The sequence below is a fragment of the Copadichromis virginalis genome, linkage group LG23 (assembly GCF_057382275.1).
Source record: "Copadichromis virginalis isolate Kocher_CV1m ecotype Utaka linkage group LG23, C_Virginalis_male_GT1.1, whole genome shotgun sequence".
Classification (NCBI taxonomy): Eukaryota; Metazoa; Chordata; class Actinopteri; order Cichliformes; family Cichlidae; genus Copadichromis; species Copadichromis virginalis.
The window spans coordinates 14,003,976-14,030,524 of record NC_140639.1 but is presented as its reverse complement, the minus strand read 5'-3'; the positions used below and the strand labels follow the sequence as shown (position 1 = coordinate 14,030,524).

At 40.4% G+C, this 26,549-nt stretch overlaps 1 protein-coding gene across 1 annotated transcript; it reads left to right on the top strand.

The window, feature by feature from the left end:
* Positions 1-606: 606 nt before the first annotated feature.
* slco2a1 (solute carrier organic anion transporter family, member 2A1) lies at positions 607-25,406 on the top strand. The gene is made up of 16 exons (XM_085449928.1): positions 607-1,168; positions 1,265-1,494; positions 10,581-10,718; positions 11,817-11,979; positions 12,495-12,707; positions 13,539-13,637; positions 13,717-13,859; positions 16,274-16,345; positions 17,224-17,281; positions 17,416-17,580; positions 19,314-19,518; positions 20,129-20,276; positions 22,153-22,310; positions 22,801-22,865; positions 23,484-23,604; positions 24,345-25,406. The coding sequence occupies exons 2-16, from the start codon at positions 1,381-1,383 to the stop codon at positions 24,526-24,528; spliced, it is 2,046 nt and encodes a 681-aa protein (XP_085306054.1). The 5' UTR covers positions 607-1,168; positions 1,265-1,380; the 3' UTR covers positions 24,529-25,406.
* The last annotated feature ends 1,143 nt before the right edge of the window (positions 25,407-26,549 follow it).

The window sequence follows — 26,549 nt, the reverse complement described above, 5'->3', positions numbered from 1 at the left end:
ATTAAAAAGGTGTAGGAGAAAACGAATAGGTCAATAAGGCATGTTTGAGTGTTCATACAGAGTGGAAAAGTGCTATATAAGGACAAGTCCATTGCCATTTACTTGCGGATACGAGAAGTTGGGTAATCTCCGTCGGAAGAAAATCATGGTGGACAGGATCTGAGGATCTGTTTGTGGTGTTTTTAGTGGAAATGTGTGGAATCCCTTCTAGATTGAGCACTGGTACCAAACTGAAATCTTACTCAGCTTGAGAGTGATTCTCTTCTGCAGTTTTCTGCTGCACCCCAACCAGAGCCTGGGTCCCAGGAGGAAGACAGTCTAAAAACTTCTCTCTAACTTTGTAATAGATCATGTTCATTCAATAAGAATCGATGTTCAGCAGCTCTGCACATCAAACCTCTGTCTGAGGACACATGGCTGGACACAGGCCCAGTATTTTCTACACCTGCTTTCCCCACTTTCTATAATTCTGAAGAAATATTCAGATTTCCTGTGCTAACCCCATCAACTCATCTTGTTCTTGTCCAGCCAAACTTTGACAAAAAAGCCCGGAAACACCCCATTAAACACTACCATTCACCTTGAATCCTTTTTTTTTATTTATTTATTCCAAAGTGGAAAGTTTAAGAAGCACTCATTTAGACTATCCAAAACACTAACGAGTGCTGCCTGGGGGGATCACAGACCTACAGTTTGAGGACAAAGTGATGAAAATTCGTTTCTTTACTGTGAGAACAGAAAAGTTAATCATCCACGTGGTTTTGTGGCTCTTTGGGGGATGCTGGTAAAGGTGAGCAGTGTTTAAACGCGTTTTCCAAACTCCAGCGGGTAAGTTTCCTTCACGGAAACGTTAAGGTGATTGTGACCTCTGTTGTCTGCAGGATCTCAGCTGTTGGAATTGTTTGCAGCTTCTTGCACCGCGTAAAAATCCACGTGAATAAATCAACACGCTGTTAAACATTTATTGTGGGGAAACACTGACCTCTAAACGGCTTCATTCATTAGTCTCTCTCCCTGCCTCCCTCTCTGCTCATTAGCTCGGGACAGAAAACAGCTCTGAGTGGCGCATACCGCGCGTAATGAGCTGCTGGAGAACAATACGGGGCCCACTGGATACTTGACAAAGACTCCTGCTCACATTAGAGCCCGTCTGCGTGTGAATAACGCGGTGAGTAACACCGGGGACTCCGCTCTTTAACAAACAGTTCAACTGTCACAGGTGAGCGCTGCGCCCCGTGACTCAGACCTGTTCCCTTTTCACAAGTTTCAAAACATTTACGCGTGGAGCCGTGGGCTGAGTCCAGTTACATCATCAGCGACGGGCATAAAAAAGAAGAAAAGAAAAGAGAGCGCACACAGCAGCGGGGGGAGGACGCAAACATGAAACCTGGAGAGGAAGCCTTTCTGCTCACTGTGGAGCCCCGAGCCGAAACGATGGACGCGAATCCGCGCAGAGACGCGAAGAAGCCCAGGACGCTCCGCTGCAGCATAAAGGTGAGACACCGGCTGGCACTGCGCAGAGGACGCAGCGTGTGCGCATTTATCCTAGAGGAGTGCGCGACTTTGCGACTTTATGCACACAAACTGAGTTTCTACTTCGGCTTCAAGGGGAGCGTTCCACTTTGTTCTCCACTGAGTTCAGTGGACCCACCTGTGGGTGCATGAAAGCAGCCGCACCTTACCGCGGCAAACATAATGAGCCACATAAATGTGGAGGTTTAATCTGAGGGCATTTCACCTTTTTCCCTCCATAACTTGAAGATTTTGCCCTCTGGGTAGGATTGCCTAAGCGCAAACCGAGCTTCACCTGAGATAAACAAGATAAAATCGGTCATAATGTGATAATAAGTCTCTTGTTAGCTAAAATAATAATAATAATTTTAAAAAATCAATCTGAGCTAATTGAAATCAGATTTAAATGCAGTGTTTGCTGCTTGGGCTGATGATGCTGGAGGTGACCTGCAGGGAACAACTTGCCGCTTTCATCTTAATTAACGTGTTTCTAATCTTTCCGCACAAACTGAAGTTCACCCCCGCCAAAATCAAATGTTATTTCCAAGGCAGGAAGGGATTTTAATTTTTGTAATTATAAATCAAACATTTTTCTCCCTTTTCACTTTGGGAGGTTAACGATGAGGAATCCAACACGGTAAAGTGCAAAGTCTCAGTTACAGACTTGTTTACTGTGAGTAAATGTATTAATACCACTAATGTAAAAGATGCATTATATTAATTAATTATAAATTAAATAAACTTTCTAATTTTAGGCACTTTCATCTAGTTCAGAATGAAAACCTTAAAGGACTCCGTTTTAAATCAAACGTGTAAAATATGTTTAGCGATAAATAAATAAATAAAAAAATCACTTTTTTCATTTGGATATATATATTTTGATAGGTTGTTAAAAGAGGGAGCTTTGGAGTTTTAGATGTATAAGTCTGATAATATTATATGAATTTATATTTTTACAAAGTTTTGGGGACTTTAATTCATCAACTGCAAATCATTTAAGTTTAATTCACTTCACGAAGTTTATTGACAGGTTCAAGCAAAGATCCACCTTAAGATGGTCAGACTAAAGATTTTTTTTTTTTTTTTTTTTTGGCTTTAGTTAAGGATGTTATTCTTAATAATATTAATAATAACTCATTTATGAAGCACCTTTCAAGCAACCCAAGGTAGCATTACACACTGAAGTCAAAGGCTTCAAAATTTCTTATTTAATGTTTTCAAGCAGTTCATCAAATTCTGCATAAATTAAATCTGAGTGTTTTACAGTGTAATGTTTGACAGAGACTGAGAATTTAAACAACCTTTAAAACACGCGCGCACGCACGCACAAGCACGCACACACACGCACTCGTTTTCATATCTTAGTGAGGACATCTAATTGACATAATGCTTCCCCCACTTACCCTAAACATCCCAAATGAATGCCAAACCCTAATCCTTAGCCTAAACCTAAACATAACCTAACTGTGACTGTAACCCTGACCCTAAAACCACATTTTGAGCCTCAAAAATGCCCTCAAACTTGTGGGGACGGGCACTTTGTCCTCATAAGCAACTGTTGGTCCCCACAAGTATAGTAAACTTACAATTTATCTGTCCTCACATAGCTATGTAAACATGTACAGACACACACTTGCCTTAAGTCCAGATGTTACTGCTGATCCAAAACCACATCACACATTCACAACAGTCAGAGTCTAAACTCAACATGGATGAAATGTAACAAAGAACACAACTGAAAATAATGAACTGAACCTGAAACATTCCCAGGAGGCTTTGTGCTCACCTGTGTGGACCTCTCCACAGTCAGAAGAATCAAGCACAGATTATTAAATGAAAGGTGTGTGGAGGGAAAAATAAAAAGATTACTCAGCGATTAAAAAGCAATTAAAAAGTAAAATTAGGTTTGGTTTACCTGCAGAAGCAAAGACAAATGTTCAGCTTTGACTAATTTAAATTCTCAAAGTGAGGACCAGGGGCTGACAGCAGCGCTCCATCCTTTCATATGGAAAAGAAATGAAGCACTAACCTTTCTTTATTCACTTATAGTACAGGATACTGCAGCCTTTTGTATGTAAATGATGGATGCAGCTTTTGGAAATCACCCATTAGTTTTGAACTTCCACATTTTAGATGCTTCAGCACCTTATTTGCTTGTTTTGTCATTATTATTAAAAATATAGAAATAAAGCAGCAGAAGTTGGGATGAACCACGGTGGTTGCATCTGTCAGTCAATTCTTATTTGTGGTAGTAACTGGAAGAGCCATTGACCTAACCGAGTCCAACTTTGTTGTGAGCAATTTTGAGATGTCACAATTCTATTTAGTGGAAATGAGGTTTTAGATTGGGATGAAATCATGATTTACTGGTAAAAGAGCATCAAGGGGCGTCAATACTGGAACAGACTGGCAGCAACGTGGGAACTATGGGCCAACAATTATTTCACATTTTAGCAACAAATACATTTTTTTTTAAAAAAGTAAGTTTTGGCCACTATCTTGTGTTTTTCTTTTTGTTGTTGTGTTTTTGGGGGGGTTTTGGAGCTGGAAGTTACTGTGTTGCCACAGCCAGATTATTAGATGAACAGGCATTGATTCCATTAAAAGTGCTCCAAAAGAAACCCCCACAGCACAAACACGGCCCACAGGGCCAGTTCAGGGACGCCAGTTTGGTGAGGTGACGCCTAGGAGGCATCATGGCCGCCTGTGTTTCTCACCAAAGGCGAACCTCTGGGGCTGAAAAATGACGCCATCATGGAAACAATGAAAAATGCTTCTGTGATGCTTTAAAATGGGGGAAAAACTCAATGCAGAGATTAAAACAGTTTCTTGTAGCAGACTGTAAACATGTTTATATCTGCTGTAAAGTTTTAACATGGGGTTTTATCGAGGATTGGCTCACTTTTGAAGCCTCTAGTGGACACTAGAGGAACTGCAAAGACTAAACTAAAGCATATAAGGCCTTTGTTGGCTCAGAGGTTGCTGTTTGATTGTCACTCAGTCATCCAAACTTTGGGAAGCAGTTTTAGCGCCTTGAGCACAAGCTCTTTTTTTTTCCTCTCTCACTTGCTAATCGGATCCTTGTTGTGGAAATTTCATCATGTTTCTGCTTCAGATAAATTCCTGACAGAAGAGAATGCTGACAACTTTGTTTTTCCATTACTAATAACTTCATTTGATCCCTTTTGACAGCGGTTTTATGTGTTCGGGATCCGCATCCAGCTCCAGTTTTGTTATGTGTTTTGGCTCTGCTATTAAAAGACTCAAAGCACTGACTTGAAGGAGAATTGTTGCCTGAACGCGTGCCAAAAGGAGCAGTTGTTCTTCCCTTTACGGCAGTAATGGGAGGAAAACAGTTTGTTCTTGAGTTGTGAGTAATATTAATGCAAACACTGGTGGTTGCTTTCAAAACTCTAAGAGAAATGACTCCTCTTCTTCACCGTGTGAGTGACACATATGAGTAATAGGTTTCAGAAGCCTGGGGGGGTGGAGGAAGTTTCTTAGCTTTCCAGAGGGAGAGCGTTTATTTGAGTTTGGAATCTTCTGAGTGTTTACCTTCGATGTTCTCACGTCGCCTGCGGTGGGTCCGGCCGCTGCAAATCTTTCCCTGTTTATCTTCACTTTAAAGCCCTCCTCCGCTGAAGCCAAGCAAACATAAGCAGGGTGGAGGACAGTGAAACAGCGAGACTCGTCCTGCAGGTGTCTTCACATCATCCTGAGACTACACAGTGAAATTTGTGAGAATGCACCTGGACTTCAAAGGTGTCCAGTGTTGTGTTTAGACAATGGGAGCAGTTCAGCATGAGTGGAACAGCAAGCCATTTGTCAGAAAGCTGTTTCTAAATCATTCCTGCAGCCTTTTCGGTCAGACTGTACCGCCAGAGCTTTGAATAGCTGTTGTCCTCCAGTCTAACATCAAATGACTAAAAAGTTATAAAGCTGTGCTCTTTGTTCTCCGGTCAACAAAGGCTTCACACGACACAATCACATCCATCCATCTTTCCTTGATACCGCTACAATTTGCACCACGCTCCGCTCTCTATTTGTTCAGCTTCAAGAGCACATTCTGCTTGTTTTCTTAGGTCCTCTTGAGCTACACCTGGAGTCTACACCCAGGTGACACAGTCAACCTCTCTTTAAGGATAGCTCTGCCAGCGTTTGGGCCAAGTTTCTGCACAGGGGCATGTAGTGTTTACATCATGATCAGGAGCATGAGAAGCATTGGAAAGCCTCACTGCACCTGAGCATGAGGCTCGCCTCTGTGGCTGAGTCACAGTCAAATCGCATTGTATTTCTTTATCAGGGTATGGTGAGAAGATAAGCACAGCTGCCATGTCTACTGCAGACAGATGCTGTGCTCGGATTAGCACAAACTGCAAACGCAGGTGAACACCAGAGAGCAGCCGAGTGTTTTCTAGAGAGTAAAAATGGCCATATTGGCACATATACTGGTACTTCAATACGGTTTTTTGAAAGTAGTTCCAAATAACGACAGCAGTCGTCGCAATAAGCTCTAAACGATAAGGCAGGCGTGTCCAACTCCAGGCCTCAAGGGCCGGTGTCTTGTTAGTTTTATATATCACCCTGAATCAAATAACTAGTTCATTAACAAGCCTCTGGAGAACTTCAAGACATGTTGAGGAGGTCATTTAGCCATTGAAATCAGCTTTGTTGGATCAAGGATGCATCTAAAACCTGCAGGACACTGGCCCTTGAGGCCTGGAGTTGCACACCTCTGCTGTAAGGTGAAATACCGAAGTTTTTTTTTCATTTGCCCCCTTGTGGGCTGCGAAGGTACTGCAACCATTCGCAATAAATGAAACGTTCAGTTTCTTAATTTTGACATTAAATATTTAAAATTTTAAAGAATCAGAACTCAGGGACTGTATTGGAACATCACCTGCTAATTAATCTAATTAATAAATTTAATAAAATCCTAGGAGAGCTATGGTGTTGTTATAAAGGGGGGAAATATCAATTGAACCTGAACCGTGTTCATTTATACTATAAAGTTTGGCATTTTAACATGCAAGTATCTTTTATACAGCCATTGGTATTCACAGGTTTTAAGGAGGCTGTGTACTAGTCTACTTCTTGGATTGGTGCACAATTTGAAGCGCGGCCTAAAACTCGAGGCTCGGGCAGTCAGCGCTGGATGTGCGGTTTTGAAAATGTTAAACCATCTCCTGAATGCATCATTCCAGTATATTTAACAAACTGACATATGAGTAATATGTCAGTCTTACTCAACTGGAGAATAAGCACATTTTCCAGAACTGCTTTAAATGTCAGTGCTCCTTTGTCCACGATGCTATTGTGCAGAAAATCTGTTTTATGTTTGTTTCACAATAAGGGGAGGTGACCTGTGCACATACTTTCTTTTAAGTATCCTCAGAGAGTTTGTACACATTTCAAGCACTTTTTTCCTTTTATTTCCCCCTTTTTTTCTCTCTCTCTTTTTTTTTTTTTGACTAGAACACATATAAGAACAAAATAACCACAACCCGTGTCCATGAAAATAAAAGCTTTTGGAATTCAAGAGTGAACTTCCCTCAATTCTTCCCTTCACAGCAGGGTTGAAGGTTGGGACAATGACCTCCAATCATAGAGAGCTAAAAGTGTTCAAAAAGGAGAAGTAAATGAATAATGCTCAGAGAATCCAAATACTTAAAGTTTGTAAAAAAGTTTCCCTTTTAACAAACAGCAGTTTTTTTTTGTTTAATTAATTTTTTATGCAGCTGACACAATTATCTGCTCTTTTCCCTTTCAGTAGAACAATCCTTCCAATTTACACAGTTGAATGGAGGAAAATCTAAGTTGTTTTTTTTTAATTCGCAAAAAAGCCATGTCCATGCATTTAAACATACAGATCAGAATCTGTCATTTAAACCACATGTTGAAAAGACTTTGTCCAACCTTTTCTTCTCCTCACGTGAGCAAATGCCTGATTTCTTTACCTTTATTTTACTAGCTGCTCTTTATGGGACAGATTTGCTAATGTATTGTGCCAAACATGCGATTTGGCATTAAAGTAAAATATATCGATACTGACAGTGACAAGCCTGACCTTGTTGCGCATGTAAAGGAGTTGCTACGGTTGCCCTGAGAGGCCAGACGGACTGCAACTTAAGAAAACACCAGCAATAAGAAAAACGCTGCAATAGCACAACAAACACGACGGAAATACGAAAAACGAAAACAGAAATAGGAAAATAAAATTTTCTTCCAAAAGCACAAGTGAAGTGTTTCTGGGGAGACAATAACTGGACGGACCAGTTAGAAACATGCTAGGTGTGTTTAATCATGATTTTCATATACTGATTACAGATTTTTAGGCTAATAGTTAGGCTAACACACTTACCTCTCATCTTTTCTTTCCTCACAAAACAGACAGATCCTCCACTTCTTTTAATTGTCTCCCAGCGCAATTCTTAGCATATTTTGGTTCCTGCAACTGATCCGTCGGGTTATTGTCTCCCCAGAAACACTTCCCTTGTGTTTTTGGAAATCTCTTTTTTTCCTATTTCCATTGTCGTTTTTCCTATTTCCGTTGTGTTTTGTGTGCTTTTGCAGCGTTTTTTCTTATTGCTGGTGTTTTCTTAAGTTGCAGTCCGTTTGGCCTCTCATGGCCACCGTAAGTTGCTTCTCTAGGCTTTCTCTAAGTACAGGGATGAGAATATTGAAATTGAGTGCACAAACATTTGCCACATTTAATTAAATGCTGATTGTGTTGATATTTAATGCCAAAAAAAGCACGTCTTTGTTTTTCTAAACACAGTTGCAGTCAAAAAATATCATCCTTAAAGCTAACCACATCTATGAGGTCTCATGCCATTTTAACCTGTTTAAAAAATGACCATAAACCCTGAGCTTGGTGGCGTTGGTCTCTTCCTGTGAAAAGGGAGTTCTTCCTTCTCACTCTCACCGAATGCTCTTCATAGGGGATTGTCTAAAACTGTAGGGTCATTACTGTGCTTACTTCTCTCTGTCTGTCCCCAAACTTTCCCACTGGCTGGGTTTTATATATAAATCTCTGCTTAAGCTGGTTTTCTCTGGTCTGTGTACATTTGTGTGTTAAAACTGTCATCAGTACAGCTGACCCTCTGTTTGTCTCCAGTCAGAACAGAATTAGACAAGAAAAAAAAAGAAACAACCTCCTGCTCCCCCGCTTTTCCCTTCCCCCAAAAATAATCTACAGAAGGAGTTGAAATTGTGATGCATATCATATAATGGTTTAAAAAGAATGCAACACTGCTTCATCAGGATTAACTGGACATGTCTTTAATTTTTTGGCATTCCAATAACTGAAGATTAAATGTTACTTCTGGTAGACCTGCTTCCTGCACAGAATCAGAGATCTGTCTCTTGCATTTGTTTTAATTTGACTTTGTTAAAATGGCAAAATGAGGTCAAAGTTGACCTGAAACATTTTAATTTGGTCAAAAAAAGTTTTTTGCCTGCCTGTGCAGATAGGTGCTGTCAAATCACTTAGGTAATTGAAGCCTATTTGACAGAAAATGAAGATGAAATATTATCAGCCGTGTAAAAGGATCCATTGTGTGTGCTAACCAACCATAAAGCCACACTTTAATAGGAGCATTAACTGTTCTGAGGCGAATGCAGAGTTTATTCTCCCTCAGATGAGCTGGCAGCTGGTAAACACGCTGAAAGCTGGGATTTATCATTGTTTTCATAGTAAATTCACCGCTAATCTCAACATGTATCCTCAATGCAGTATCCATGGCCCCCGGAGCAAAAAGTAAGCAGTGCGTCTGTGAAAGCCTTCTGAGACACAGAGAAGCAAGTCACTCGTCTTTCAGATCACTGGGAGTCCATCCAGGGGGCGACTCTGATCTGGGTGTGAAGAGAAATTCTCGGAGGACAAATTCCACAACCAGATGGAGACGCAGTATGAAGCGGTTTTCCTGAAACGATCCCAAAATGTTGTCACCGGATAAGTGATTTCATTCCTCTTTTGGATCTGTGCTCTGGAGCTCCAAGGAAGCGCTAATGCATTACTGCTTTTGCAGTGCAGACATGCCGTTTTCCAGAAAAAAATCAAATCATGAGTCTGGCAACTTTACTTTTGATTTCTAGGAATCATTAAGAAACCTAAAACTTAGCAACTCATACCTCATTACAACCTCATTTAGTGGAGTAAAACAAATGCATAAAAACTTTTTAAAAACAAAGCAGAAAACATTATTATACATTTTTAGTAGATTCTGCAAACATGTCATAAACAGGCTGAGATATTTTATGAAAATCAATCACAAAATAATATGTCTGAGATTTTCCACATTATGAAGACGTACTGCTGAAGCGAAGCAAAGAAAGCAGCATGGCTCCTCAGGCTTTAACCACAGTATAGAAATTAAAACTTTGAGAAAATGATGTGAAGGCTTGGATCTCATTCCAGGACATTTTCAATCATTTTAATGTTCTTTAAAAAAAAAAATCTATACCGTATTTACATTGCCGCATGTGATGCTTTTGTAATTCATATAATGAATCTGATTCACAGCTTAATCCCTTCTTCTTTGCAATTTTTCGCGTTTTACAAAAACCATCCAGTAACCAGGACTGGGAGCTTTGGCAGGCCATATGTTTGACTGTATATAATAAACTCTTTAACTGATGTTAAAAATATAACCTGTTTTTTGCTCTTAGGTTAGAAAACACAAACTTTTACCTGCAGAAAGAGGCTAACTGTCTGCAAAGTCTTTAGTTGGTATGCCTGAAGCCTTGTGTAATACTTGGAAAGGAGTTTAAGGAATGCGGTGCAGATGAGTTTGTACTCAAAGTGGAGATGCCTTTTTGAAAATGTGTTTCCTCTGAATTGTTCTGTGTTCTTAAAAACAATTTAATCCTCTAAGACTAATTATTTTAGGCTTTTTGTAATGGTGCCAGCTGAAACTGCTACAGAGTAGCTGACACGGCTGACATCCCTGTTTCAGCTACAGATCCCCCATTGCTGCACATTTTGTCTTTCCTCCTGCATATTTCCACACTCCACTATTTCACGAACATAACCGAAAGAATAAAAAGACCTGTCTTCTGTGTCCTAGCTGTTCGTGCTCTGCCACGGCCTCCTGCAGTTGTCCCAGCTGCTGTACAGCGCCTACTTCAAGAGCACCATCAGCACAATCGAGAGACGCTACGGCCTCAGCAGCTACTCCTCGGGAACCATTTCCTCTCTGCACGAGGTGGGAGCCAACAATAACTTACCCTCATCCAGTGTAGGCTCATGATAGCTTTATTTCAAGGATACCGATGACAAAGGAGGAACTGAAGTGCAAGCAACAAATCAAAATCCCACTTCCTGACAATCCGAGTGGGACTCGAGTATTTTGGAACAGTTTTATTGCAAATGCAGGCGTCAGGAGTGATGAGAGATTGTTTCTGTACGTGCTCGGCGCAGAGGTCACTCTGGGGTTTTTTTAATACTCCAGTGAGCTTTAAAAGTTTCACACACATATAAATGTTTTCTGTTTGTCAAAGACAGTCACAAATAAACTGCATTTTTCTGTCTGTGGCGATACTCCATGAAGAATGACTTTAGCTTATCTTCTTATGGTTTCTTTAAGGCTGCTCTGATGGATATTTTCTCAGTAACGCCAGATCAAAAGCTTATGTGTAATGTGTAGTCTCATTAAAGTGATAAATTCAGACAATTATCACCCAGCTCTGCACTTCCTCTCAGTTACATGGAGCTTTACTGTTGTGATTGTTTCTGTCTCCAGAGATCTGGATTACGAGGCAGGGTCAGGGGCTTAGTGAAGCAGCTTCAGGTTTAACATTGTGTTACTAATGTTGTTCGCTTCTTATCGGAGTACAATGCCAAAAGATAAGAGATCAAAATAAGACAAAATGACCCCATACCAACCAATCATCTCCTGCAGCAGAGAATAGCTTCAGCATTCCTGGAAATCAGTGTGCAGAGTAAGAGGCAAGCTTAGGGAACAGCACAGTAGACACAGGAAGTGACAGGGAGGAAAACACAACAAACAAACTGCACACACGTGTTTTAAATGTTGCTTTCCCCCATGAAGCACTTTGAACTGCACCAACTGCACTTACAGTGCTATACAAGTTGTGTGCAAAAAATTCAGCAGAAACGACCACAATTTGGATAAATGAAATGCAAATACAGATTAAAGTGATTATGGATCCTTAAATTACCTCTGAATTGTGCTAGATTGCACCAAGTGATGCAGCGTTGCACAACAGTGACACCCTGCGTTTAATGCATTAGGTGTGGCGCTTCCTCTGGCTCCTCTCTGACTTTTTTCTCTGTCTCTTAGATCAGTAACAGCATACTGATTGTGTTCGTGAGCTACTTTGGGAATCGGGTCCACCGTCCTCGCATCATCGGCGTCGGTGGACTGCTGATGGCCATCAGTGCCATGATGCTGACTTTGCCTCACTTCCTGTCTCAGCCGTATGAATACGGCTCTGTTTTACATAGTAAGATGAAGCTATAAACACATTGCTGCTCTGTCTCCGCTGACACTGCCCTCCTGTGACTCTGTCCAGAGCTGAGGGGGATTACAAGTGTACAAATATGTCCAAAAGACTTATGAGGCTTTACTTAAGAGTTGCAGCATCCTCTAACAAAGGCTCCATAGGACTCAGTGGGAGTCAAACAAGTTTCTGCTGTTTGGTCCTCTGTGTTCTTTAGCATGTGTTTGGAAAGCCTTGCTGGTGCTCCCCAATTGAACTTTTGCATAAATCAGGAGGAAATTCATCATCTCTGTGCACTCTCTGAAAGCTAAGAAGATTACAATTACCTCTGGGGCATTTCATTTGCAATAACAATGTTCTTCTTCCTTTTCGCTTTGCCCCCAGTTAAAGTCATACAGAGTGTCAGCGGAGGGTCAGAGAAGCTTCAGGAAATGAAATAAGTAGTACGTCTGTGTCTTCTGGCCTGTTTTTAACTATAATTTTCCTTGTTTTCTACCCTGTGTGTGTGTTGATACCAGATCGCCACGAAATGTGCAACCTGCAGAGCACCTCAAACAGCACACAGTCGTGCAACCGTGATGAAACGAGACGTCTGACCGACACCAACAACCTGTGGCTGCTCATGGCCAGCGCTCAGCTGCTCTTTGGTGTCGGATCAGTGCCCATCCAGCCCTATGGGATTTCCTACATTGATGATTTTGCTGGGCCTGCAAATTCCCCTCTCTACATAGGTGAATGACCTGCAGTTCAAAGATTGATGGGACCACATTAAACTGAATTATTTAGCAGGGTTTCATGTGAAAAAAAACTGATAAATATACAAACGCAAGGAGTGAAAGTACGAGTATTTTGTGTTGGTGAAACTGAAAACTAAAGTCATCACTCTGTCTACAGACAGCTTAGAGGATGATATCAGATCACTGAAGTGTTCAGAAACCAGCTGCTGCTTAGATTTTAAAGTACTGCTCATCGACGCTGTCAAGTAGACTCAGAAACTCGAGTCATCAGTAGAAGTGTTAATTCTTCCAACAATGAGTTTAAGGAAAAACATGGCTGTCATTCAAAATCTTTGTGATAAAGATCCTATAAAGATAAAGATAAAATATGTCTGTTTGCAAGAAAATTAGCTTTGATTTCTAATTTTCCCCTTTAAATCTCATGCTTTATTGCTTTGCATCAAACTGTGGCTAACAGACCTTGAATATCAAGATTTATTCCTGCAGAAGCCTTGAGTCAGAAATGTACTCCCCAAAGTGATGTTTATAACAGCATGATTCACAGAGATAAGTCAGGTTAACCCCCGTTTTTCCATGGAATATTTGAGAATATCTGTTATGAATGAAGGATAAATACAGATGGAACCGTTTAAAAAAATATTCCCGTATGGAATATTGTACAAAAATGACCCCACTTGCGAAAATAGCTTGGAGGTTAAAGCTGGAGTCTTTTAGAATCAGTTTGGAGGCTTTAGAGGAAAAATACAATCTTTTTAAAATGGTAAGGTATTTGACTGGCTGCAGCTCAACGGTCCATCACAGCCTGCCATCTCTTATCATTCACAGCCATCCTGTTTGCAGTTTCTGTATTCGGGCCTGCCATCGGCTACCTGCTGGGCTCAGTCATGCTGCGGGTCTATGTGGACGTGAACAAAAAAGATTTGGGTAAAGCTGAGTCTGGAAGTCATTTTATTGGGTTAAAGAGGTATGGATGTCTTACGGCGTTTTTCACCGATAATTCCAGGAGAAGCTGCGCTCCAACTCAGACCCGACGATCCTCGCTGGATCGGTGCCTGGTGGATGGGCCTGCTCATCTCTACCGGCTGCCTGGTTCTCACCTCTATCCCCTACTTCTTCTTCCCACGTACCATGGCTTCACAAGACCACGTAAGCCTTGCTCTTATAGAAGTCTTTTAAACAGCAGAGCACATGTCAGGACTGTGCAGTCCACAAGAAGCATCCATAATGTAACTGTAAATATTGGAAGCAAACAGGGATCTGACACTTAAAGGACAATATTTTCTATGTCACATTTGACTGACCTCTGCTGGCTTAATGTAATTCTGCAGATTGTTTTTTGTTCTTGTTTTTCTTTCAGTTTTTCACTATTTAAGGCACAGTTTCAGTCTTGGTGACCTCAGTGGAGCGATTTCACATACAAATCTGCGCTTGTGAAATGCTTTAAGAAAAATATTAGATAAGCATAGTTAAGCTAAAACTTATCTATGACTAGATAAGGAGGAAGTGCATGCCCCCTCATTTTTTGTGAAATCACAGTTTCACTTCCAGCTTTAACTTGACTGACTTAAAAACAATGAAGTTCAAGTGGGCCAAAATACAGTTATTAGAAAAAATTAGAACTACTAGTGAGCTCTTGTGACGTAGAAAAGTCTTTTTTACAATACTTCTTTCCTAAAATATAAAACCATATGCAGGAAAATTACAGAACAACATTGACACAGCTTAAAGCTTTAAAACATACTGTGCCCGTTTAAAACATCAATCATGCTAAGGTAAATATTCATTAATGAACTGTTTTTTTTATTGTGTTGGGTTTTTTTAGTCCAGTAATCATAGACTGTGTTTTTAAAACTAACTTAGCTGCCGGGAATTCTCATGTTCACACAGCAAATGATTGTTTTCTGCATGTTTTGAAACCAGACACAAGGACAGAGGGATGCCTCTGACTGTGAAACTGAGGGGACACTCATATGGTAGCAAATTGCCCTCCAACCTGGGGTCATAAATCTAGTTTGCACTTTGGCCATTTACCCACAGATTTGTATATAGTTTGACTCACAGGAGACGCCCCCTGCTGGAAACCTTTAAAAACATGCATCTTTCATAATCCAGTCTGTCATCAGTTTCCCAACAGCGGTTTTTGATTTAGTTAACAGGAATGAGCAAACAGCAGACATAATTACATAAATGTTATCGATGGACACAGAGGGGAAGTGGTTAGCTGAAAGTTGCACACAAAAAGTGGAAGTAATCTTCAAACAGAACAGTAATAGACTGACAGGTCATCATCAGCCTTTTTTCCCCAGTATAAATCATAAATAAGCAATGGATGAATGTTGAGTTATGCAAATAAAAAACATGATAATAAGGGAGAGGTTTGAGAACCACTGAAACACATGATGCGTCTTTTAAACTTTCGCGCAGATTCAAACTAACAGCGGGCAGGCTCTAAACGAATTCTTTTGAGAGACAAAAACTCCACAGAAATCTTTTCATTGCAGTGTTTGACAGCTTTTGGGTGATTTTGAATGCTGCTGTGCAGAGCTTGTCAGTTCAGTCTAATGTTCCCACGTCACACGAATGCAGCACAAAGACACAGAGGCTTATGTTGTAGGACAATGTCGCATGAAAGGAGAGAGAAACTTTGAAGTGCTCCTTGAAAGATTGAGATCAAACCCATGAGATTTTCATCCTCTGGAGCCTCCATATGCTCTCCTGTATGTCTGAATTTGTGCCGCTGCCTCCCATAAATGTCCCTGTCTTCATTACTCACTGAACGTGTGAGGATCTCTATCAACTGCTTATTTTCCCTTAACAAAGATGAAAATACACCAATCAGACACTGACAGTTCAGGGCTCATTACTGGCACCTGTTAGGAGTGTGTTGGATACAATGTGTGGATTTAAGTGACAAAGAAACAGTTTAGATGGCTGAACGGTTATTATGGTTAACTAAGAAGCAACAGTATGTCTCGGTTTTTCTACATTAAAAAAATGCTGCTGTAGTAAATGAAAGAAATCTATAAGCAAGACTCTTTGGACTTAAACTCATGTTTGACTGCTTTAGGACATCTTATCAGTGGTTCTCTTTTGCCTCACCCATCCATCCATTCATTAAACTGCTTATCCAAAGTCCGATCAGGTGGACTGGCCTCTACCTAGCTACACTTTGAAGATCCTCTTTGGAGGATCCTGAGGTGTTCCAGATACCCAAACCCCATCACTGTATGTCTAACTCTAGTATATCTTCATATATCCTCTTCATATGTCTTTGCCTGCAAGCGTCATTTTGTTCTCCTCATCAATGCCATGCATCCATGCTGCAAGTCAATAAGAAGTCAGTAAAGCTGCATTCGTGGTCCTTCTGCTACCTCTAGAGGAATGAGAGGAATGAACATACTTTCTGTAGCATGAACTAACTTCTTTTTTAAGTTTCAGGGAATTTCAGTTGGGTGATTTGAAACAGCTCAACAAATATCAGCCAACACATAAAGGGTTTTTTGTGCAATTTGGCACCCAATCTGTCAGCAAGCTAAAGGTACAGCTTCTGTATTTCCCAGGGAGAAAAAAACGATGGAGAAAGATCTATGACAGAGGGGGCAGGAGAAGAAGATAAGAAATTATTTTCAGAGGTAAGGACTGCTCAGCAAGCAGCATTTGATAAAACTATACTGAACACTGAAACGAAAGCTAATTTAGCTGTTGCTTCGAAATAGCTGCCCAAACAAGTGTGTTTCAGTTCTTCGAGAAGGATTTGGCAGGAGTCACAATTTAAGCCGATGATGTTGTTCAGCATCAAGTGCCAAATTCTATCTTTGCACCTGTTGTTTTGGTGTTTTCTGGCTCAGGAGTTGGTGAGCTCAGACAACATCTGTTAATGCACCGCAGAATGTAGAAAGAGTAGCAGTAGGACCAAGATCTGTCTACAAAGAAGGCACATGCACTGGAGCTTAGAGTAGAAATTATTAGGTGGCTCATTTATAATTCGAGTTAAATTTTCTATTCTGAAGTGTTTCACTAGAACCTCCAGGTGGGTTCCCACACTTGCCAAAATCCCCTCTAACACCTGCATAGTGCACCATCAGACCATTAACATGACTAACAAGTGGCCTGATCATGCAAATATTAACTTTACTATGCTTTCCATTTCATGCCATGCCCTCTGATAGGTTTTGTAGTCTCAGCTGAACTACAAACATTACTCTAATGTGATAAAATCAACTTCTTAGGACGTCATTAGCCAGCGTAAAAAATGTGGATTTATGTATCAAGAAAAGCTTTTTAAATGAATATTATGAGCTATATTCAAGAAGTAGAAGTAAATGTTAGAAGTAGAAAGCAGCATAACATAGAAAGAGTTTATTAAATTACAAGTACAATAAAGCTGTGCTTCAATAAAATACTAGAGTAAATGTCCTGTTACATTCCACCACTGGTTCTAGCCATGCTCTCATCTGATGGGATTGTGCATATAATGGTTGATGGTTGTATGCTACTCGATACTTTCCAGGTGACTGGAAGTGAGTCTGGCTCAGAAGATGAGGACTCTTTGCTGGGCTTCCTGAAGAGTGAGTTTGTTACATTCCAACTGCAAAGATCTGTTAGTTTGATAGCTTTATGTATCTTTGTCACAAAAAACAAGTAAATGGTACCAGAGTAAAAATCAGAGTGTCTGAAGTTATTTGCATCTGTGTCTGATCAGGTTTTCCCAAAAAGTTTGTCGACCTCTTGCTGAGCCCTCTTTTCCTGATCCTTGTCCTGGCCCAGTGCTGCTTCTCGTCGGTTATTGCAGGGCTTGCTACGTTCCTTAACAAGTATCTGGAGCGACAGTATGCAACTACAGCCGTATATGCCAACCTGCTCTTTGGTAGGTACCAGAGTAAAGATGTCATGGTTCCAGGATCTCGTTTGGCATTTGGTGAAATTATCCTTTGATTTTTTTTGGACATTATTTTGCTTCTTATGTTTATTTTCATTTTTGTCTCCCTCTTTCATGTTGCTATGTTAGTTCATTTGTCCACTTAAGTTCAACTTCCTGTTTTACTTGGTTATCGCTTTTCCTTACATGTCTCCTGTAAGTGGACTCCCTATCGCTGTCCTTCCCAGTGGTAGCTTATCTTTTCCTGTTTATACGCTGACCATGTCTTTTATGTGGGCTTGCACTTTTTCTCCCATGTCCTCCATGAGTTAACAGACTTCGCTGCACCATAGTGCTAATGTGAGAGGCACGTGAGAAATTATTATTCCTTTACATGAAATAAGGTCAACACCAACGAGTAGGGCAGAAGTGCAGGAAATGGGGGGAAAAGCTACAAAATAGGCTGCTTTTAAGAATCTATATTATTACTGATGCACCTGAGAGATCCAGAGCTCTTAGAAAACCGTAGACTTCCAGGAATGGTGATGCTATTTTCCAGAGAAGCGTTTGGTCAGTAAGTGGTGATTTTGCACCTTATCCCTAATCTGGAATATGACCTGCTCTGCAGCATAAGTTACCATGACGACGTAGACTGCTGAGAAGTGAATTGCCATAGTAACACTGAAAACACAGAGTTAACCCTGTAGCCACCCCGATAAGTCCAAATCCTGCTTCGGTGTTCAGGCCTCTGGTCACTACCTGTGTTTGATTTGATGTGTGCTCAGTCCTGCCTCTCTTTGGCGTCCGTGTATCATCCTCTCGCCGCTCAGGTTCACATTTCTTTCATACAGACTCTTGCAGCGGCCAATAAAGGCCACATTTGGCTCATTCTTCAGATTACTGCAGCCGTTTCAGTGTCAGCTGTTAAATATTTCAAGTAATAATGAACACTTTTAATGGGATGTTTCAAACATTTTATGAACTCTGGAGAGTGGAAATTAAACTGCGTGCTAAAATCATTTAATCGATTCTCTGCAGTGAGTAGGTTCACTTTTGATATGGCAACTTTTCAAAGCAGTCGAGCTGCCAGTTTTTCTTTGATGAAAATGTTTTCATCATTTTAAACAAATTGGCCTCTCTGTCTGTAAGGATGTTGGCAAACAAATGTATGCCCTGATAAAATCTCAGGTTCGAGTCTGAACAAGCACCTCCATTTGGCATGAAGCTAGTACTGTATCACACCCTTCATTTATCCAAAGAGAATTTTCAAAACGGTAATAAAGGAAACCAATGGCACTGAAGAAAATCAGTTTTACTCAAATTGCACATCCATGTTTGGCAGCGCGCATGTTGTTGCTGGAAGTTTGTGCCAGCGTCAGTCCGCCTTAAGGTCTGATAATGGCTGTAAGTTGCGTCACTCTGAAGTCATTATAGCCTCAACAAAAAGAATACAAATTAAAAAGCTGTCAAAGCTAAAAAATGTCCCAACTCAGTTTGGACATGAGAACTTCTCAGACTTCTGAGAAATACTTTGTTCACTTGTAAATGTTTCACTCAAGCTGTTGTAAAATGTAATTCCACTCCAGTTTATGCTGGAACATGGCTTTGCTGGCTCTGCTCGGGATCCAGCATATAGAAAGTTAGTCCTTGGGGGGGGGGGTTTCAGCTCATGGGTGTCATCGGAAGATGACATCATGAGATTTTCACATCTTTTTTACTTAGCGGTAACTTATGTTTCCCAGGTTCTGTGAACCTACCGTCTGTGGCTGTGGGGATGCTGGCTGGCGGGGTCATCATGAAAAGGGTGGGTCTCTCTCTGAAGGCCATCCCACGTTTCTCTGTGGTGATGCTGACCATCTCCACCCTCTTCTACATCCCTCTGTTCTGGATGGGGTGTTCAACACAGAAGGTTTCAGAGGTCAATCATTTCCAGAACAGCCAGTCTTGGTGAGTTTGTGTGTTTTATAGAAATAACAGTAATATTATTAATCTGTATAACATCTTTTATGCTACATGTAAAGCTCAAAGTGCTAAAAAAATGAATAAAAGTAATAAAAATAATGAGATGAATTACATTTAATAGCAAGATAAAGGTATACTGCTCATCAACATATATCAAGATGGATCTGATGTGAAATCAAAAATAATCTGTCCAGATTTGTATGTGCAAAATGTGTAGGACTAAAACAACCTTAAATATGTTGTGTGTGGTGTTGGTGCATGGGGATTACATGCCAGAGTAGTCAAAGTGCTGCAATCACAGTTTTTTAAAGATTACCAAGTCTGTTTTTATTGGACAGATTAAACCAATATTTTTTTTCCTGAGTCATCATCTTGATGGAAACACTGAGAGTTTTCCTCTTTTTTTGGCTCTAACATCTACACGGGATTATAAACACAGTTTGCTCTCAAGAACACCACCCAGCACTCATCACCTTTCAGAGCCGATGGTAGTGACCTGTGATCCAGTCCCTCACCTTCAAGCACTGGATTATAAATAAACTTCAGTCATATCTGCTTCTTTTTCTTTAACTCGCTGCTCTGCTGTCCTCCGCAGGTCTCCACCCAGCTGCTATTCAAACTGCAACTGTCCTAACAGCACCTTTAATCCCGTGTGCAGCTATGACGGCATTGAGTACATCTCTCCGTGCCACGCTGGCTGCACGAACTTCACCAAAGACCCCGACAACACCCACAGGATTCGGGTCAGTGGCATCTGTTGCTTATGCCTTCCACAATGGCTGATTAAAATAAATAGGCTTATGTTATGTGAAGCTATAATGTTTTCTTTAGCTGTATAAATACAGTATGATTTTTAACTGGCGAGCGGATAAAAGTGGAAAAAATTACCCTACCATAAATCATCCAAATCAATCTGAGAGATTATCTGGTGCAGAGTAATCACATGAGATGTGGATGCCGTGTAAGTGAATGAATTTGTTTTTAGAGCAGAGGGGGGAAAACTGTTTTCTTTTTTTATTCTCTGTATGGGATCAAAGAATAATCATTTGGCCCTGCTCCTGCACAGCGTCTGTAAATTGCTCACTCTGGGAAATATTAACCTTTATTAGCGTAATGTACTTCAGAGCTTAAAGTGCTGCAAGGAATCCATACCACAAATAAAATGCCATCGAGAGCCTTTGCAAAAATCAACTCGTCAGGGTAACTATTTCCTTATAAGGTTATAGTTTTAACTTATAGTTATAGTTTTAAGCCATAAGGTTTATTAGGCTTTTCTAAAGTGTATCTTAGATTAAAACTTTAGTATAACATTATGAAAGTAAAACAGAGCCACTTTGACGTTGCTGTTCTTACTTGGATCCTGGATGTTGAATCTTCAGTGTTCATGCAAACATGTCCGCGTGAGCCCACAGTGGGTAGTTGCAGGTAAACTATGGGACTCTGTGGGCAGGGCAAACCCACACGTAATACCCCAACTGGGTGTGCCCACACAGGGCCACAGTAAGGCAGCCATTGCATTTTGTTTGGTTGTTTATTTGCTAAGGATTAACGGAAAGTAATTAGGGCTTTAAATGCTTTTAGTTCTTAGGATTTCATATTGAGGTAGTGATATAGTTTAATACTTAAGTTTAAGACTGACATGTTGTGTCTGATTGACTAGTACCTTCCAGTCTAGGCTCAGTCTCGCTCAGTCAGAACCAAAGCAACTCACAGTCAATATCTAATCGATGCTTATTAGTCGCAGAACTAACGAGAGCTGTTTTAAAAATAGAGAAAAAAACTGCAGCGTTTAAACGTCACAGCTTGTGAATAATCCTTCAGTGGGTGGATTGTGTGACCGCTATTCGAACATTAGTCAGTTTGACTCAGCGTGTAAGCCCACCACTGAGGCACAGACGCAGACAGAGCTGGCTGCAGCTAGCTTAATGGATTAATGCTCAGTAATCAGGCGATAATTATTTCATCTTTGATGTGGATTCACATGTTCACAAGTGCAAAGTTGAATGTGGAATTCAAACATCTACTTGAGAAATGTCTCCGATTTTTGCAGGTTTCTTTTTATGTATTTTAGTTTGATTAAATCAGGAATATCAATGGAAATTTGATCTGTTTTTAACCAGAGCCTTGCAGTTTTTTTTCTTGAAAAAATATAATCTTTTCACACTTATGTGAGAAAGAGCGTTCATTCATCCATGTATTATTTGCTGTTTATCCGGGTCCATATTCATGGGGTCCATGGGGCAGCAGTCAGAGCAGAAATGCACAGACCACCTCTTCAGTCTCCTCTGGGAGCACACTGAGGAGTTCCAAAGCCAGCCGGGAGACATCCTCTCCAGCATGTCCTGGCTCTGCCCTGGGGGCTCCTCTAATTCTCAGGTGTTCATGAGTCATCCCTGCTTCAACTGGCTCCATTCCATTTAACCTTCTCAACGTTTAAATCACCTGCTGATGTTCTAATTTTGGGAAACAACAATCAGCCAAAACATAACAGCATTACAAGCTGTACAAAAGATTATAACTTAATCCGAGACAGGACAAAAACCATGCATATCAGAACAAACAGGTAACATATAAAATATAATATAAAAAATATAATCTCTGCTTTCTCTCTGGATACAGGAGTATACCAACTGCAGCTGCACTGCCAGCACTAAGGCCAAACCAGGTCCTTGTGAGAATGGCTGCTCTCATTTTCTTCACCCTGTCATAATCGTCATCGCTCTAGCATCCCTCATCGCCTGCCTAACGCACAACCCCATGTACATGATGGTGCTCAGGTGAGTTCAAAGTTACAACCCTCTGACGGGTAGCACGATACAGTGTGCTTGTCCACGTTGTTAAATACTTATCTTGAATTTTTATATAGATATTTATTCACCTGCAAAAACTGCATTGGGACAGTGGCTCTATGTTATATTCCTGTAGCTTCTTGTTGAGCTTTGGGCTCTATTAAGATTTTTATTGTTATTGTTTCTTATGTTTCTTATGCTGTTTCCTGGTGTCTCCTGAGGTTTCCTTGCTTTTGTCTCGCTCTGTTTTGGCACGTTAGTTTCCTCGCCTTCCTCGTTTCCACCTCCTGTTTTGTTTTACTGCTTTTCCATCTCTAATTCCTTGATTGGCAACACAAAAGCCAAGGACAACATTCACTGATCTGTGTCTTATACCCCCTAATGTGTGAGAGTTCATGAAGTGATTAATCATTGCCACATAAAACGGTATGGAAAATGCAGATGTTGCTCGTGTAACATTTTTTTCCTGCGTTTTCAGATCTGTTCCTTCTGATGAGAAGTCATTTGCCATAGGAATTCAGTTTCTACTCATGAGACTGCTAGGTAAGACAGGATTACCGTATTACTAAAGAGGCTGATGCTCCAGAAACATTTGTAGTTTATAGGGAAGAAAATGGTGCAATATTGAATTAAAACACAAATTATAGTGTTAATGATACATTTCTTTATGTTCATTTGCCCCCAAAGTCCAAGATAACCTCCAAGACCCTGCTGCTCTATAAAAACTACAGTGGTCATGGTTGTATAAAGAACCCAGGAATAAACTATGCCAGCTATATAAGTAAACTAACAAATGGTGCAAATTTTTAAGAAATTAATAAATCATAAATAAGTAGGAAGTGGTATTAATTTCATCACCCGTGTTTTAAAAATCTTTTCTGATTTAATTTTAAGCTCATTTTGCTGAAGGACCAATAAGTGTATGACACGGCGAGGCTTCTGCCATTCATTAGAATTCACAAAAATCATTACTCCTCCTATAATATTGGTCAAAGTTTAATCCAATTTACATAGACTGACCACCAAATGGGTCTTCACTCAAACATTTGTCAAGATCAAGGTCACATTTGCCATTTTATGGGTAGAAAAAAGGTGCACTGTGATGATGGGAGTAACTCCAGCTGCCACCCCTGCTAACCCCGACCTCTTTTTCCATCTCAGCTTGGCTCCCGGCCCCTGCTCTCTTTGGGATGGCCATCGACACATCGTGCCTCAGGTGGAGAACTGTATGCGAAAAGAAGTTTAGCTGTGGTTACTATGACAACAACATGTTGAGGAACCGGTGAGAACATTTATCACTCAGAACAGACTTTTTTGTACTGTTATCAAAGGTTGTGTTTTGTGGTCAGAGCTGAACTGGTGGCAGAAAGTGACGTTTGTGATGTCTTTGTGTCCACTGTGTAAAACAGAGTCGACACCAAAGAGAGCCTAAAAGAAACATTAAAAAAATTCAGCCTACTATGAGCATCAGCATGATATCATTATCATGTCAGTAAACTGCACCGGTATAATGTCTGTGCTGTAGAGTAATAGAAGCAAGCGCTGAAATCCTGAATGTTTGATTTCTTTTCCGATAATTCACTGGAGAAAACATCATAAAGTGCATTCTGGGTTATTTTTTAAGGCTCATATCACCCAGTGGGATGGTTGGATGCTCAGAACAGATTTTACCCTATCAAAGGTTTCCTGTTTTTAGCTACTTTTTGATATCAGGCTCATTTTCTAGATGTGATTCCATCTGTGTCAAAATTCTGAGGGGATCAGGTGGGAGAAAGGGAGAACCCCTGAACCAATCAGGCAATGACCTACAAGATTCATACCCTCATTTTGTAAATGATGCTCTTTACTAGAATATTGTCCATCCAGTGGCACAAAAAGACTTTTTTTAAATTTACTGATAGAATTTTGCTGGTTTTCTTTTGGATTTTGTTGTCCACCTCGGACTGGTCTATACATATCAAACAGGTGTGCAGTTCATCTAAATCTGAGCCATGCATTTATTACTTATCTGACTCCCTGCAGGTATCTGGGCTTACAGGTGGGTTATAAGGTCATGGGCATCGTCCTGCTGATGATTCTCGGGTGGAAGGCGCACCGGACCGAGGAGTACAGTCTGGCAGATGACAAGAAGGACCACTCTGATTGTCCCGCTGGGAAGCAGGGTGATCCAAACCTTTTAAAGCTTTGCTGCGGTGTTAAACGTTGAGTAAAGCTTTCAGTGGAAGGAATCCATAGTCAAGATGGGCCAGCACTGTGACCTCAATTTCTTTAGGCCCACTCCTCCTATCCAGTTCTTCAATGGTTGGACAGAGGATATCCATTTTCCACAGGGGAATATTCTCTATGTTTCTGGATGCATTTTGATTGGAGTAATTCAGACGTTATGACCAGCAGAGCATACGTTAAAGCACATCGTTTGTAAATGGTAAATGGCCTGTATTTGTATAGCGCTTTACTAGTCCCTAAGGACCCCAAAGCGCTTTACACATCCAGTCATGCACCCATTCACACACACATTCACACACTGGTGATGGCAAGCTACATTGTAGCCACAGCCACCCTGGGGCGCACTGACAGAGGCGAGGCTGCCGAACACTGGCCCTCTGACCACCACCAGTAGGCAACAGGTGAAGTGTCTCGCCCAAGGACACAACGACTGAGACTGTCCGAGCCGGGGCTCAAACCGGCAACCTTCCGATTACAAGGCGAACGCCCAACTCTTGAGCCACGATCGCCCCACATCGTGATACCTCACATTCTCCTTGGGTCCAGGACAGTGAAAGGACTTTTGAACAACAGCTAAATGTTTTTATTTTTATTTTGTGCGTACCTGAACAGTAGGAATCTATTCAGGTTTCTATTTGCAATGCGAACATATTCTGTATCTAATTAACTGTATAGCTTAATATTTAAGTATATATATTTTTTATAGATCATTGTCTCATACACAGAGACGTGTGATTCCTGCAATACTCTTTTCATATATGAGCCTGTGTAACACTTCAATTGCAATTAATATTCAGATATTCAGATATCAAATACATGCATTGTTACTCATAAACTGAATAAAATGAATTAACCATACAGTAGTCACTAGTTTGGTTATTGGGTGGATTGCAAACAAGTGTGAGTGTTACTGGATGAAGTATGTCTTTATCTCAGTATCTCCAAGGCTGAATAATCCATCAGGTCAATTGGTTTGTTGGATTTTTAAGAAATATACAGCTCAGGTCATAAATAGTAGGGAATGTTTGTCTTTATCTTCATGTAAGATGAATCATCAGAGTCAGAATACTTCATTAATCCCAGAAGAAATGATGTGGTCACAGTTGCCCCAAGACAGTAAGAACAGTAACTAAACTAAATTAAATAGCACAATATAAAAGTTACAAAATATGACAAAATGGCTCTAATTATAAATATCCCAGTATGTTACACAAATTTAAATGTATATAGTTGACACTGAGGCGGCCTTCTTATTATATTGACTCACATTAGTCCTATGTCATACTTGTTTCAACCTTAATCTGCAACAAAGAAAGAGCAGACTCTGTGCTGAAATGGTTCACACGGGGCTTCAGGTTCCAGGTGCCCTTAAAGCTGCATGGGAATCTGAGGCTAAACAAAATGAACGAAAGATGGGAGGTGGAAGTTTGCAGTGCAATGACTAGTCACACAAATCACGAAGACAGAAATGAAATAAGAACATAAATTATTAAAGTCTTGATGAGAGACTGAGCTAAAATTAAACAAGTCTACTATTGAGTAGATTTAATGTCAGATAAAAATGATGATGAAATGAAATCCTTGTGGCCTGGGTTATTTTTGATCCTACTAAAATTCTGGATATCCTCGTATGCTTCAGTCATATCCACTGTTTCATATCCAGTGCTCTCTCTCTCTCTCTCAAAATATGTATTGTGTTTAAAAGATATCAAATCAAGTACTGGTCTGCGTCTTCTTATCATGCCAGTTTGTACCACAAGATGGTGCAGTGAGTCAATGCAACCCTTATTTAACCAGGGACACCAATAAAAACAGATTCTTATTTACAATATTGGCCTGGCAAAAACCATGATTGGTAAAAACCTATATATAAGTAAACAAAGTGTACAATGTACAATTCTAACAAATGTAAAAGTCAAAATTTGCCATTAACATATATTATTCATATTATTCAGATATTCATCAACGCAGCCTGAACTCACTTGCAGCATTCGGGCTTTC

Excerpts from the sequence above, each read along its gene's own strand:
- slco2a1 (XM_085449928.1), top strand. The coding sequence starts at position 1,381 with ATGAAACCTGGAGAGGAAGCCTTTCTGCTCACTGTGGAGCCCCGAGCC. Across the intron at positions 16,346-17,223 it reads ATAAGAAATTATTTTCAGAG|GTGACTGGAAGTGAGTCTGG; the intron begins GTAAGGACTGCT and ends GATACTTTCCAG. Across the intron at positions 22,311-22,800 it reads ATGTACATGATGGTGCTCAG|ATCTGTTCCTTCTGATGAGA; the intron begins GTGAGTTCAAAG and ends CTGCGTTTTCAG.